The sequence below is a fragment of the Gorilla gorilla genome, chromosome 1 (genome assembly GCF_029281585.2).
Source record: "Gorilla gorilla gorilla isolate KB3781 chromosome 1, NHGRI_mGorGor1-v2.1_pri, whole genome shotgun sequence".
NCBI classification, from domain to species: Eukaryota; Metazoa; Chordata; class Mammalia; order Primates; family Hominidae; genus Gorilla; species Gorilla gorilla.
Window position 1 is genome coordinate 98,237,154 of NC_073224.2, and position 14,185 is coordinate 98,251,338.

The 14,185-nt window shown below is 36.5% G+C and overlaps 1 protein-coding gene across 1 annotated transcript; it reads left to right on the forward strand.

Annotated features, from left to right (window-relative positions):
- The first annotated feature begins 10,194 nt into the window (after positions 1–10,194).
- On the forward strand, positions 10,195–11,175 carry OR10X1 (olfactory receptor family 10 subfamily X member 1). The gene has a single exon (XM_004027046.4). The coding sequence runs from the start codon at positions 10,195–10,197 to the stop codon at positions 11,173–11,175; it is 981 nt and encodes a 326-aa protein (XP_004027095.4).
- Positions 11,176–14,185: the final 3,010 nt, after the last annotated feature.

Genomic DNA, 14,185 nt, shown 5'->3' on the forward strand with positions numbered 1-14,185 from the left:
TTCAGAATTGTATATAGATAGTCATAAAGTATGTGACCTTTTACAATTTTTTCCCTCAACATAATACACTTGAGACTCATCTAAATCAATATCAATAGTTCATTCAATTTTAATGCTGAGAAATATGCCATGATATGGATATACTACAGTTTGTTTTACCATTCATCTATTGAGGGATGTCGTTTAATTTCCAGTTTTGGGCTATTACAAATAAAGCTGTTATTAACATTTGAATACAGGGTTTTGTATAGATGTAAATTTTTATCTCCCTGAGAGAAAAGCCCAAAGTAATTATAAGGTGTTATGGTAAGTATATGTTTCATTTAAAAAGGAACTGACAAACTATTTTTCCAAAGTAGCTGCACTATTTTGCATTCTCACCAGCAGTTTACGAGAGATTCTATGTATTCACAGCCTTGTCAGCATGTGGTATTGTCGCTAATTTTTTTAGGTTTTTTGCTGTTGTTTGTTCACAGTCCAACTTTTATTTTAGGTTCAAGGGGTGTAAGTGCAAGTTTTTTACATGAGTAAATTGCGTTTCACAGGGGTTTGATGTACAGATAATTTTGTAACCTAGGTAATCAACATAATACCTGATAATTTTCCAATCCTCACCCTCCTGCCAATTTTCACCCTCAAGTAGGCCCTGGTGTCTATTTTTTCCTTCTTTGTGTCTATGTGTATTCAATGTTTAGCTCCCACTTACAAATGAGAACATTCAGTATTTGGTTTTCTGTTACTATGTTAATTTGCTCAGAATAATGGCCTACAGCTTCATCCATGTTGCTGCAAAGGACATGATCTCATTCTTTTTTAAGGCTGTGTAGTATTCCATGGTGTACATGTACCACATTTTCCTTATCCACTCTACCATTGATGAACATCTGGATTGACTCCATGTCTTTCATATTGTGAATAGTACTGTGATGAACATACATATGCTTGTGTCTTTATGGTAGAATTATTTATATTTCTTTGGGTATATGCCCAGTAATGATATTGCTGGGTCAAATTTCTGCCTCTAGGTCTTTGAGAAATCCCCAGGTTACTTCTCACAGTGCCTGAAGTAATTTATATTCCCACCAGCAGTGTATAAGCATTCCCTTTTCTCCACAACTTTGCAAACATCTGTTATTTTTTGACTTTTTAATAGCCAGGAAAACAATTTTCCATTGAAGAGAGAATCAATAAATATTTGCAGTTTAGAGAAAATATACATTGTAAAATTACCTTTGTTTATGATGCTTTTTAAAATGAAATGTGATGTTCACTTTTGGATGAGTCAACTCTGTTTTTATGACTGTCATAAACCTAACTCTTATTTCCATTAAAAGTAAACATGTGAATTGGTGTTTAAGTTAAATAAAATACTATATATGTTGGTTCCTAAAAAAGACGTAAGTTCTTTGAGGCAAGTAAACTGCATTATATAACTATACCTCAATGTGTCTTACTTATGAGTTTGTGTTCTTTTTGATGCTAAAAGCTTGAAATGAGATGATTGTCAGAGTTAGACCGTTTGTATCTGATATTGAGACAATTAAATGATATTAAGCTGGAGCTGTTGGCTAAACTGATAATTTAGTTTTCCATTAAGGGCTCATGCTTTAATGGAATACTGAAAACACATATCACTCATCAACTGCCAAAAACGTTCACTTCTTTGCTAAACATGTTTTTCCCTGTAGGTAAAATTCACTTTTTCTGCTAATTGCAAGATTCTTTTGTCTTTAGTCTTTTGGAATTTCAACTATGATGTGTCTTCGTATAGAATTATTTGGTTTTATCCTGTTTGGTATTTGTTCAACAACAAAAGAAAAAGTAAATGGAAATTTTCTTGGTTTTTAGCATGATGAGTTATTTTCTGTTGGAAGCTGGGTATTTGAGTTATCTTGTTATGACACTTTGGATCTCATTTAAACCTTCTGGTTTTTGTTGTTGTTGTTGTTGTTGTTTTTAGTATTTTTTGGAGACAGTCTCACTCAGTCTCCCAGGCTGGAGTGCAGTGGCACGATCTCAGCTCACTGCAACCTCTGCCTCCCGGGTTCACGCCATCTCCTGCCTCAGCTTCCCAAGTAGCTGGGACTACAGGCACCTGCCACTATTCCCGGCTAATTTTTTTTTTTTTTGTATTTTTAGTAGAGACAGGGTTTCACCGTGTTAGCCAGGATGGTCTCGATCTCCTGACCTCATGATCCGCCTGTCTCAGCCTGCCAAAGTGCTGGGATTACAGGTGTGAGCTACCACGCCCGGCCTAAACCTTCTGTTTTACCTGGCTTCTTCTAACACTGCTGCAACAGGGGAAAGTGGGAGTGCTGACGTTTACTACTAGTTAGGCTGGAAGTCCAGATTCTCCATTCAGCCTCTGTCGACTTCAGGGACAGCGAGAGAATCCTCCTTACTGCTGGGCTGGGTAGGATTTCCAGCTCCCCACTCTCTTTTGCTTACCCTACCTTGACCATTCTGAAGGGGTGCCCCTTTAGGGCTCCCTTAGCCTCCACTGACATCACTGAGGATTATGTTGGGAATGGGCATTCGGTGTCACAAGAATTGACACTGAGACAAAGGATCTCTCAGCAAGGCTAATTTACTTTCTGCAGAAAGGGTGCCACTTGCTAGCAGCCTTGCCACAAGAGCACACATGAAAAAAGGAGACAGGGTCATTTATAACCTGATGCATCCACCCTACAGTTGTGTCCAGTTTCCATCAGCTGGAACAAGACCTCACATTCTATCCTTGTCCCGACTGACTAGCAACTTAGAACTTTCCAAAAGAGGTGAAAGCAGAGGAGAACAAAGGAATAGAGGAAGTAATTTGTGGAATGCTGAGAAAGGCAAAAACACCTCCAAATAAGGAAGAGGAGCAGGCTATGACCTAATGCTTACTTGGACCTGTTTAAGCATGCCAGAGCAGATATCTTAGGCTAAATGTAGGATCTAAAAACACAAAGTATATTGATTTCTTTATTATGGCTAGCAGATATTTAAGAATATTAGCACAGGTATTTGAGTAAATTTTGCTTCTCAGAGAGGTTACTATTTATTCTCAATTTGACTGGGAGAAAAGTCCCTTTGAAGAGGAACCTCTACTTCATTTTTATTACCTCTGGGAAGTGGTGAAAGTCCTGGCTCTGCAGTAAGTGTCTTTGACACCACAGAGTGCCTTGCTTCTTCCAAGTGACGGTGGAAATCCCAGGTTCCTACATGGTCTCCACAAACACCTCTGTGGGAGATGGGGTGAATAGAAGAGTATAAAATAGCTAGAGCATATTGTAGGCTAAAAGGATTTTACCAAAATATATATGAAACAAGGTGATTGAAATCAACAGTATTTTCATTTCTCCCAAACTTCTAGACATAAAACATTAAACAAAGTGTTCAGAAGAAAGAGCTGAACAATCATACCTAACAATCATTTGATAATAACTGGAAAACTTATGATGAATTACTCAGAAACTGAAAGAAAATTGAATGTTAATGAAAAACAGTGAATACCTTTTTGTACAGGTCAAGTAGAGTCCTTATTATTTTGGGAACACAGAAAAAGGAACTGATAAAATTATCCTCTAATTAAATCATTGAATTCAACTTTACATGATAGATCATTAATCTATGAATGGTATATAACTTGGATGGAATTCAAAGAATCAAGTAGCATTACTATTAAAAAATAAATTCATTAAAGCTCCTTTAATGACTTTCTTCATGTTACCATAAATAAGAATTTCCAGTGTTTCTATTTGTAAAAATAAAACATTTTGCAATGAAATTGATTCTGGTCTGTTTTGTTTTTATAAAAATAAATGCTAGTCATGGATATATGAAGTAATTTTAAAGCAGTGTTTTTATTCAGGGATAATTGTACTTTAAAATTTTAACTATCACATTTAATAACACTTTCTCTTTTATATAATGTATAATAAAAACTTATTTTACAATCAACAAATGAATATTTTGTTATAGAGAAGTATAAGGCAGTCAACCAAAGAGGTATACACATACATATATATATATATACATATATATAATATGTGTGTGTGTGTATTAGAAATGTTCAAAACTATAAGTAAATGTTGAAAAGTATAAGTAAAGGTATAAGGCAGTCAACCAAAGATATATACACATTATATATATACGTGTGTGTGTGTGTGTGTGTATTAGAAATGTTCAAAAAGAAAAATAAGATATATTTTAATGGAAGATGTAAAACAACAAATTACTGTTGCATTTAAATTGTGTTGAATACATTTTTTTAAATGAGCTAATATATATATAATATATATAATATATATATATTATATATAATATATATATTATATATATATATAATATATGATAGATAGGTATTTATCTCCATATGTAAATAAATATTTAGCAGTCCCCAATATAAAGGGAACTTCCCAAGCAGATCTGAAATAACTTGAGATATTACTTATTATATTTTTCATTTCTGTAATCCCATTTTGTTATTGCTTTTATACTTTTTATTTTTTAATGTTTCAAGGAAATTTGTAATTAATTATTGAATCAATCTTATGGAGGCTACTTTAAAATCATTTTCAATTCCACTATCTGGTTCACTTGGTACTGGCATCAAATGGTTGTCTTTTCTCACTTAATTGAGATTTTATTGGTTCTTGGTATCAGGGATGATTTTCAGTTGAATCTTGGCATATTTAATATTATGGTAAGGTCTCCATATTTAGGCTTAGTGTATAGGTTCTGGAAACCATCCCAGGCCTTGTTGACATAGACTCTGGAGCCAAAGAGCTCACCACCTATCAACACTAGGCCAAGAGACAAGTTGAGCTTCCCAGGTTTTTCTGGCAATGATCATCCTGCTACTGTCAGCTTGTGTGAGGCAGAGGATAGATTGCTCTTCTAGGCACTGCTGGCCATGCAACTACGAGCAGATGAGGTCTAAATAGCTGGTGCAAGATGGAGATTGAATTAGGATTCAAGCTTTCTTGGTATTGCAGCTATGAACAGATTAGAGTTCTCATTGCCATTGGTTATGGGTCTCCCTATGAAGCCTCTGTTGGGCTTCCTTTTTCTTTTCCTTTGACCAAAGACAATGGATTTTACCTTTCCTCTCTTTGTTTTTGTCTATGCCTGTTGCCAGTTCAAGGTTTTGAGCTGTAGGCCTTTCCACATCCCAGTCTGGGATGAAACATAAAATAAATGAGAGATAAAATAAATCCTAGGGAACTTACTGTGGTGTTCTTCAAGTCCTGAGGTATGTGGTCAGTCCACCTTCCTTTCTTTTTCACATTTTAGAGTCATTTTATGATTGTTTATTGAATTCTTTCCAGGTTATTTGGTTGTATTTACAGAAGGACAGAAAAATAGTGAATATACATCATCTTGTCTGGGAACCTGAATAGATTAAACTTTTCAAGAGATTGACAAATTACTTTTCAAAATGCTGGACTATTTTATCACTTACACGTCTCTAAGAATAGTGTATGAGTTACAATTCTTTCAAATCCTCACCAATACTGGTATGGTCAATCTTTTTTTCTTAATTTTAAGTATTTGAACACTTATGTAGTAGAATCATATTGTGTTTTTAATTTGTATTGTCTAATAAATGATAAGGCTGAGTATCTTTTCAAGTACTTATTTCCCATCTAATTATATCTTTGTACTGAACTGCTACAAGATAGTACAACCTATAGTACAACGGAAACCAGAATTTCAACTCTATTTTATTTATTATTTTATTTATTTTTAGAGATGGGATCTCGCTATGTTATCCAGGCTTGTATCAAACTCCTGGTCTAAGGCAATCCTCCCCGTCTTAGCCTCCTTAGTCACTGGGATTACAGGCATGAGCAAACGCCACTGACTTGCTGCTTATTTTTAGAAGTCTTTCCTAACACCCCTACTCTATATGTCTTTCTGACAACCTGGTCCAGTTGCTTTTATCTTATCTCATCTAATCATTGTTGTAGTTCTCAGCTTACTACAGTGCTGCTTACTCCAATACACTTTTCATGGGCACAACCTTCTTTCCTCCAAAGAAGTATAAACCTCTTGTAAGAAGATATGATTTCTTGTATTTTTCTGAGTTCTCCTGCAATGCTTGGAGCAGTCTTTTATACACTGTAGATCTTTCTTAAGTACCCAGAAAGGGAGTCAGTGATGAAAGGGAAATAGTGAGTATATTTGTGGTGAGTGGTGTCAATGAAATCCAGAACTATGCAGTAGTTAAGATAGCAAAATATACTTTACTCAGAAGCTGTTGCAATAGAGAAAAACAGACGTCCATTTAATACTGGGCTCAATTTTGAATACACTGTGGAAAAGTGGGGATCCATAGCCAAAGGATAGGTAGTGGAGTCAGTGAATAGGACTCCACATCAGGAGTAAGGAGGAATTCTCACTGAACTGTTGTAACAGGACACTTGCTGAAGACAGGACAGGATGATTAGATATTACCCAGAGGACGGTGTAGGATGAGGAATTTTATTAGATGTTGAGGTGACTGAATATTAAGGGTAAGGGATTCTCTCCAAACTGACTTAGCAAGGTTCTTGCTACAACTAGGTGGTACAGACTCAACAAGGATGGACAATTTGAAGCCCAGTTGAGAAGAGAGCTTAAAGGAGTATGACTAAAGTCTGGTCTAGGTGAGCATTTTTGACAGCGAAAGAATGAATCGAATAAGCATTAGGGTTGCAAGTTTTATTCACCCTCCCTGCCAAAACAAAACTTATAAAGTAGCAGAAAGCATTGTTTATGGGCAGTATATAAACTCTGCAAGTTTAAAATCTCCGGAGACTCCCAGAAGAGTTTTACAAGTCACATATTACACAAAGCACTGTAACTAATGAGAGCAAATTACAAAGTTGGGTGAGGAAGTTATCTGCTTTCTCTGATGAAAGAGAGAGGAATCCCTTAGGATCTCCTAACCAAAACCAAACCTCTAGAGCTCAGGAATCTCAAGCACTTATAATAATCAAACTATATCTCTAAATCAGTAGAAAGGAAGGTTCTAAACCATTGTAATTTAGTGGGCAGTGGAGGTTGATCACATCACGTATGGCCTAACCTCACAACTCATGTCACAGAACTCTAAAGACATAGAATATTAAAGCTTGCATAAACTCAGGACCTTTTTTCTTACTTTCCATCTGGAGAAACTCAAATCCAGAAGATACAGCAGCTTTCCCAATGTCACCAAGCCAGCACCAGTGTTTTTCATATTAAATCAATCTCAGTCTCTTTTGAGTGGTGAAAAAAGTATGCTTCCAGCAATATTGTGAAGATTATCTTTTGGAAGAATATAATCGTGACAGTGAATTGGCTTTGGAACCTGATAAAATAAACAAGGTAGGAAACTATTCTTGACGGTTTTACTCTCTTCTCCTCATAACTGTCACTACAAAAAGAAAGGGTCATTGGGATAAAATTACATATCTTTTCCATATCACCATTTCTATTTGGAAAGTGTGTGTGTGTATGTGTGAGTGTGTGTGTGTATATATATGTCACGTATATGTCATGTATGTGACATATATGTCATATATGACACATATATGTCACATATGTCACACATATGTCATATATGTGACATATGTGTCGTATATGACATATATATGTCAGTGGAATCATAACCCAAATTAAATTTGACACAGGTGGATTTAGGGACAACTTCAGAGATAGATGAGGTAGGGTGGGACATAATATCTTCACAACACACACACACACACACACACACACACAATCACGCACACATTTAGAATATACCAGAAGTAGAGATTCTGACATTTATACTCTACTGCTGATGATTCACCAAGGAAATATTTAGCACACAGTCAAGTAAGGACTAGATAAGAAAAGACCTATCTTGGAATTTGTATTGGTGATTATTTGCATTTTCAAAAAGCTTATGCATTTAATGGTGACTTTAAAAACAGCACCTCCTCCAACCCCCTCACTGCCCCCTAGTCCCTGCCTCAAATCCCAGGGCTGTGTTGGAAGAGGTAGAACACGTGTAAAATCAGACTGTTTTTTTTCTGGTAGTATGCTAGAAAAAGCTTGGGTTTTGTACCAAGGCCATCAAGTACTAAAATAACTTATTGTTTTGCTAATCTATTTCATATTTACCCTTTGCTATATTTAATCCTTTAGTTGTAGAATCCACATAATTTCCTTTCTTACAGAGTTACTGTGAATGGGTCAAGAGTGCTTGGGAGCATTGGTGTATGAAGTGCTCTACTGATAGGAGGAATTTTTTTGCAGTGGCTTAAGAGTAAGCAGAAGGAACCTATTGAAGCCTAATACTTCTGGAAGGAAAAAGATGCCTCTGAACAGCTGAAATGTAGCAGAATGCTGATCATAGAGAAAAGTGGAACAATCATCTGCAAGTAGATTTGGAAACCAAAGATACTCATACTGAATGTGGTTACTAAAGAGGCTCACACCAAAAGGCCTCAAGAGGAAGCCCGGGGTTATAATAGACATGGTCCTCTATAATATTCCCTTAGGTAAGAGAACAGAAAAATGGTCTTCTTATTGGGAAATGACTGCTCACTAAGAAGAGTAGATACAGTGAGTGAAAGGGAAACAGAATGGAGAAAGAGTTGACAGGAGATAAGAAAAGATTAAGTCATGTGATTCATGTATGACTGTCAGAGAGTAAGAATCTTGTAAGGTCTAAGAAGACAAAGAACCAAAGGGACCTTTAAAGTAGAGTCCAAAGGGTTGTGGATTATTTTAGGAACCACTTATAATTCAGACCTTTTTTCTACTGTGTCTTCTGACTCTCAGTGATAAGTTAGACTCTGCCATGAGAATGCTTAATCTTAGCCTAAACAAAACCTAATTAGAGTGGAAAGTCTGTTAACCTCCACGCTCAAAAATCAAATGCTATACAGTGCTGAATAACAAAGGAAAACAAAAATCATTTATATACTAAGCACTTTTTTGATGATTAACTCATCCGTCTAACATTCACCAGGAATTATTACCTTCTTAAAGTGCTCCATATTATTACTCTGAAAAATACAAAAATATAAGACTTATTGTCTCTTTCTTGAAGCACTAAGCATTGATAAATGGAAAGAATATACAATTCAAGTCAAAACTCTTTGCTTCTAGTCACAAATATGCCACTTCTGAAACATAATTTTATTTCTAAAATGAGCAATCACACTTGTCCTACCCATTTCACAACTGTCCCATGAACTTTATGTTTATGCTGTGAAGAGTAAAATTAATAAACATTTGAAATAATTTGGAAAAATATAAACCACACAAATGCTAGTTATTAAATATGTTGACATATCGGGCAGGGAAATCAGTAGCTCAATACACTACAGGGCTGAAACAATGTGTTAAATATAGGGACTAACAACATGCTATAGAAATCAGAGGACTATAAGATTAAATCAGATGTAGCATTATTGAAAAATTTATACAATTATTAAATGCCACTTATTTTCTTTGAATGCTGAGCTGGGAATTAACAAAATAGAAACAATCTCAATTGCCACCTGCACTATGCTTGTATAGTCTGCTTATCAAAACCATCCACAGATTTAATTACTATTAATCCTAAGAGTCCTAGGCTACCCTATCTTTCTTCTTTCCCTCTTCTCAGAGCAGAAATAATGACACACATTTTTTAACTTTCTTTTAAAATTCTAGGACCTAAATATATTCTCCAAGAAGGGTTAATGACTTTGGACTTCTCCAACAATTGCAAGTGATTGTCCAAGTTTTGTCCTAAAATTACTTGGAAATCAGTTCTCGATATTTACGCAGTAAATATTTATAGACCATACATTGTGTGGAAGTTTCTGTGTTGGACCCTGACTCTATTAGCCACTTAAAAGTTTTCTCTGTGTTCAGAAGCTCATCCAAATAAAGCTCACCTAATGCATCTGAACCTCCTTTATCTGAGCATCAACTGGAGTGTTTTCTCCCATAGTACACCACATGCTCATAAAATCCTTTTAAAAATAGGCCCAGAGCAAGCCTTCTTGTCATATACATAGTGATGTCATATACTAAGTCATCACTAATTAGCTGCTGAATAAAGGAAAAAATGAGTGGATGAAAAATGAGAAAAACACATTACCTACATATACATAGTTTTGCTAAACTACAAGAAAAAGTGGTTGGTAATTGTAATTCTGATGATTTATCTTAGTCATCACAATTTTCCTTTGATGGTATCAAAAGATAATGGAGTTGAATGTTTATTGTTGTTTCTTTCAAATTTCAGACATTCAAACGATGAAGATCAACCAGACAATCCTGAAGGAATTCATTCTTGTTGGCTTTTCTGTGTACCCACATGTACAGACATTTCTTTTTGTGGTCTTCTTTTGTCTCTACCTTCTCACCCTTGCAGGTAATCTGACCATCATGGGTCTAACTTGGGTGGACAGGTCCCTCCACACCCCTATGTATCTCTTCCTTAGTGCACTCTCCTTCTCTGAGACCTGCTATACACTGACCACCGTCCCCAAGATGCTGGAAGATCTACTGGCCAAGGACAGAAGCATTTCAGTCACAGGTTGTAGCTTACAGATGTGCTTCTTCTTGGGACTTGGTGGCACAAACTGTATCATTCTCACTTTGATGGGATATGACCGCTTCCTGGCCATCTGTAACCCTCTAAGATATCCACTGCTTATGACCAACATTGTATGTGGACAACTTGTGGCCTCTGCTTGCACTGCAGGCTTCTTTATCTCTCTTACAGAGACTGCACTGATATTCAGGGACTCTTTCTGCAGACCCAACCTTGTCAAACACTTCTTCTGCCATATGCGGGCAGTTATTAGGCTGTCTTGTATAGACAGTAACCACACAGAATTCATTGTAACACTGATCTCAGTGTCTGGCTTGCTGGGTACCCTTCTGCTCATCATCCTGACTTATGTCTTCATTATTTCTACTGTCCTCAGGATCCCTTCAGCTGAGGGCAAGCAGAAGGCCTTCTCCACCTGTGCCTCCCACCTCACAGTGGTTATAATCCACTTTGGTTTTGCATCTATTGTTTATTTGAAGCCAGAAGCCTCAGGAGATGACACACTCATAGCAGTCCCTTATACTGTCATTACCCCCTTCCTCAGCCCCATCATATTCAGCCTGAGGAATAAGGACATGAAAAATGTTTTTAGAAGAATGATGGGAAACACAGTTGCCTTGAAAAAATAATCTTGGGTTGTTGCTGCTTATTTGAAGAAGGGCTCAATGTCCCCAGAATTCAATAGCGGCATTTATCCTGCGACCCCTGGAGAAACCTATACCATTTGCCTTGTTCCAGAGGTTGGGATGTAAGAAGCAAGTGACACAGACTGGGAACTAAGTAGCCACAGGCATCCACTTAGCTTGTTAGAGAAGCTGTCCAACCCTTCTACTATCCAGTATCAGAAGAAGAATGTCCCTGCAGATAAAAGATTCTGGTAATCAACTTCCGGGTGTCCTGCAGTATTCATGAATTGAGTAAAAAGTGTGGAAGGAAAAAACAGCATATAAATCCACTGCACTGAGAGATGTTTTAAATATCTAAAGATGTCAACCATGGCTCAGGCTTGTAATCCCAGCACTTTGGGAGGCCGAGGTGGGCAGATCACTTGAGGCCAGGGTTTTGAGACCAGCCTGGCCAACATGGTAAAACCCCGTCTCTACTAAAAATACAAAAATTAGCTGGGCATGGTGGTGGGTGCCTGTAATCCCAGCTACTCGGGAGGCTGAGGCAGGAGAATAGCTTGAACCCAGGAGGCAGAGTGAGCAGAGACCATGCCATTGCACTCCAGCCCAGGTGACAAGAGCAAAACTCCATCTCAAATAATAATAATAATAATAATAATAATAATAATAATAGATGTAAAAGTTAAGGATTTTTTTTAGGCAAATGTTATGAAGCACTGAAATGCACCACCTCCTATGAGACAAATCATTTCTGATAAGAGATGTAAGAGTATTGATGTAATTTTGAGTTCTGTTACTTATGGGAATGTTATGAAATAAATGAAATAATGGATAAATTTATTATGCACATTAACTGATTAAGTTTACCCCTGACCACGACACTCTTTCTTTGGGATTATTTTCATGATACAGGTGCAGACAAAAATCTCTGCTACCTTCAATCTGCAGCCATTACTTAGTGGCAAGCATTTTCTTTTGCTTTGGTTCCACTCCCGACAATTGGTTATTCAATCTAGGGAAGCTAAAAGTCTCAAAAATAAATACTATTTACTCCCTTATTATGGATGCAGAGGATGTTACGTCAAGTCTAGACTCAAGATCCTGAACCTAAATTTGGACCAATTAGCCTGCTTGTGCCTGATATAGTGACTGTGGCGGGGATTGCTAGTTGCCAGAAATAAGTAAGTAAATGGAAGCTGAAAATACCCAAAGACTCATGCCCATATGGGCACTTGCTTTATGACAAGTAAAGCATTTCAGTACAGTGAGAAAATGATAGACTTTCAATATAACTGGTGCTAGGAAAATAGCATATCCATATGGGAAAAACAAAATCTGAAAAAAAAATCAATTTCTGGAAATCGAAAACTAAATTTGAAAAGTGAAACAATAAAACTTTTAAAAGGTAATGAAGAAGAGATCTTCACCAACTTGAGATAGAAAATACTGTTTAAACTGTATGTAAAATTTTTAACTAAAATGAAAAAGGCTGATTAAATCAAAATTGAGACATTTTATTCATCAAAAAGACGCTATTGAGAGAGTGGAAAAGAAAGCCAAATCATATAGCTATAAAGAAATTTCAGAGACTGATAAGTATGAAATTTAGGATCATAATTACTTTTAGAAGGAGGGTCTGTGATTGGGCAGGATGAGGGGCACATGAAAAACTCCTGACGGGCAAAGTTATTTTCCTTGGTCTAGGTAGTAACTGCAAAGGTTTTTGCCCGTGAAAGATTCACTAAGCTATGTATTTGTTTAGATAATTTTCTGTGTTTACATTTTATTTTCTAATGTAAGGATTAAACAAAGCAATGCAAAGAAAGATAAAAAAGTCTCTAACATGTAACTGTCAAAGGCCCTCATTTGGTATATGCAGTCATGCATCACTTAACAATAAGGATGTATTCTGAGAAATGTGTCACTTTGTGATTTTGTCAATGTGTAAACATCACAGAATGTACTTACAAAAACCTACAATGCACATAGACTGTATGATATAGCCTAATGTTCCTAGGCTACAAATGTGTACAGTATGTTACTGTACTGAATACTGTAGGCAGTCCTAACACAGTAGTGTTTATGTATCTAAACATATCTAAGCATAGAAAAGGTACAGTAGAAATACCGTTTTATACTCTTGTGAAACCATCATTGTCTTTGTGGTCTGTCATTGACCAAAACATTATTGTGTGGTATATGGCTGTATAAATAATTTCTAAAAGAAATAAAATTCTCAAAAAATAAATTAAAAGACAATAGAAAAATTTCTAAGAGATGCAAATAGATCCTTTATAAAAGAGAATATCCAAATGTTCAATAAATACCTTAAAAGGTGCTTGGTCTCATTAGTAAGCATGAAAATGAACATTAAAACCCCAAGGAGGTACTACCACGTACTCACTTGAATGGCTAAAATTAAAAGGCTACATTAACGAGTGTCAAAAAAGAAACATGAAGCAACAAGAACTCTTCAGTGCTCTTTTTTTTTTTTTTTTTTTGAGATGAGTCTTGCTCTGTCACCCAGGCTGGAGTGCAATGGTGCGATCTCGGCTCACTGCAACCTCCACCTCCCAGGTTCAAGCGATTCTTCTGCCTCAGCCTCCCAAGTAACTGGGATTACAGGCACCTGCCACCACGCCTGGCTAATTTTTGTATTTTTAGTAGAGACAGGGTTTCACCATGTTGGCCAGGCTGGTCTCGAACTCCTGACCTCAGGTTATCCACCCCCCTCAACCTCCCAAAGTGCTGGGATTACAGGCGTGAGCCACCACACCCAGCCTTCAGTGCTCTTAATAAGAGTGTATACCTGTTCAGTCATTTTAGAAAACAGTCTAGTATTATAAACTTATTTTGGAGATTCTCATACCCTGTGGTTAAACTTTTCTATTCTTATGTGTATGCCCTAAAGAATAGTCTGCACATGTGTGTCATAAGACATACATAGATGTCCTTAGACACAATATTTGCAAATGGCAAGAGCCAAAAATTACTCAGCTAATATACTACAGAA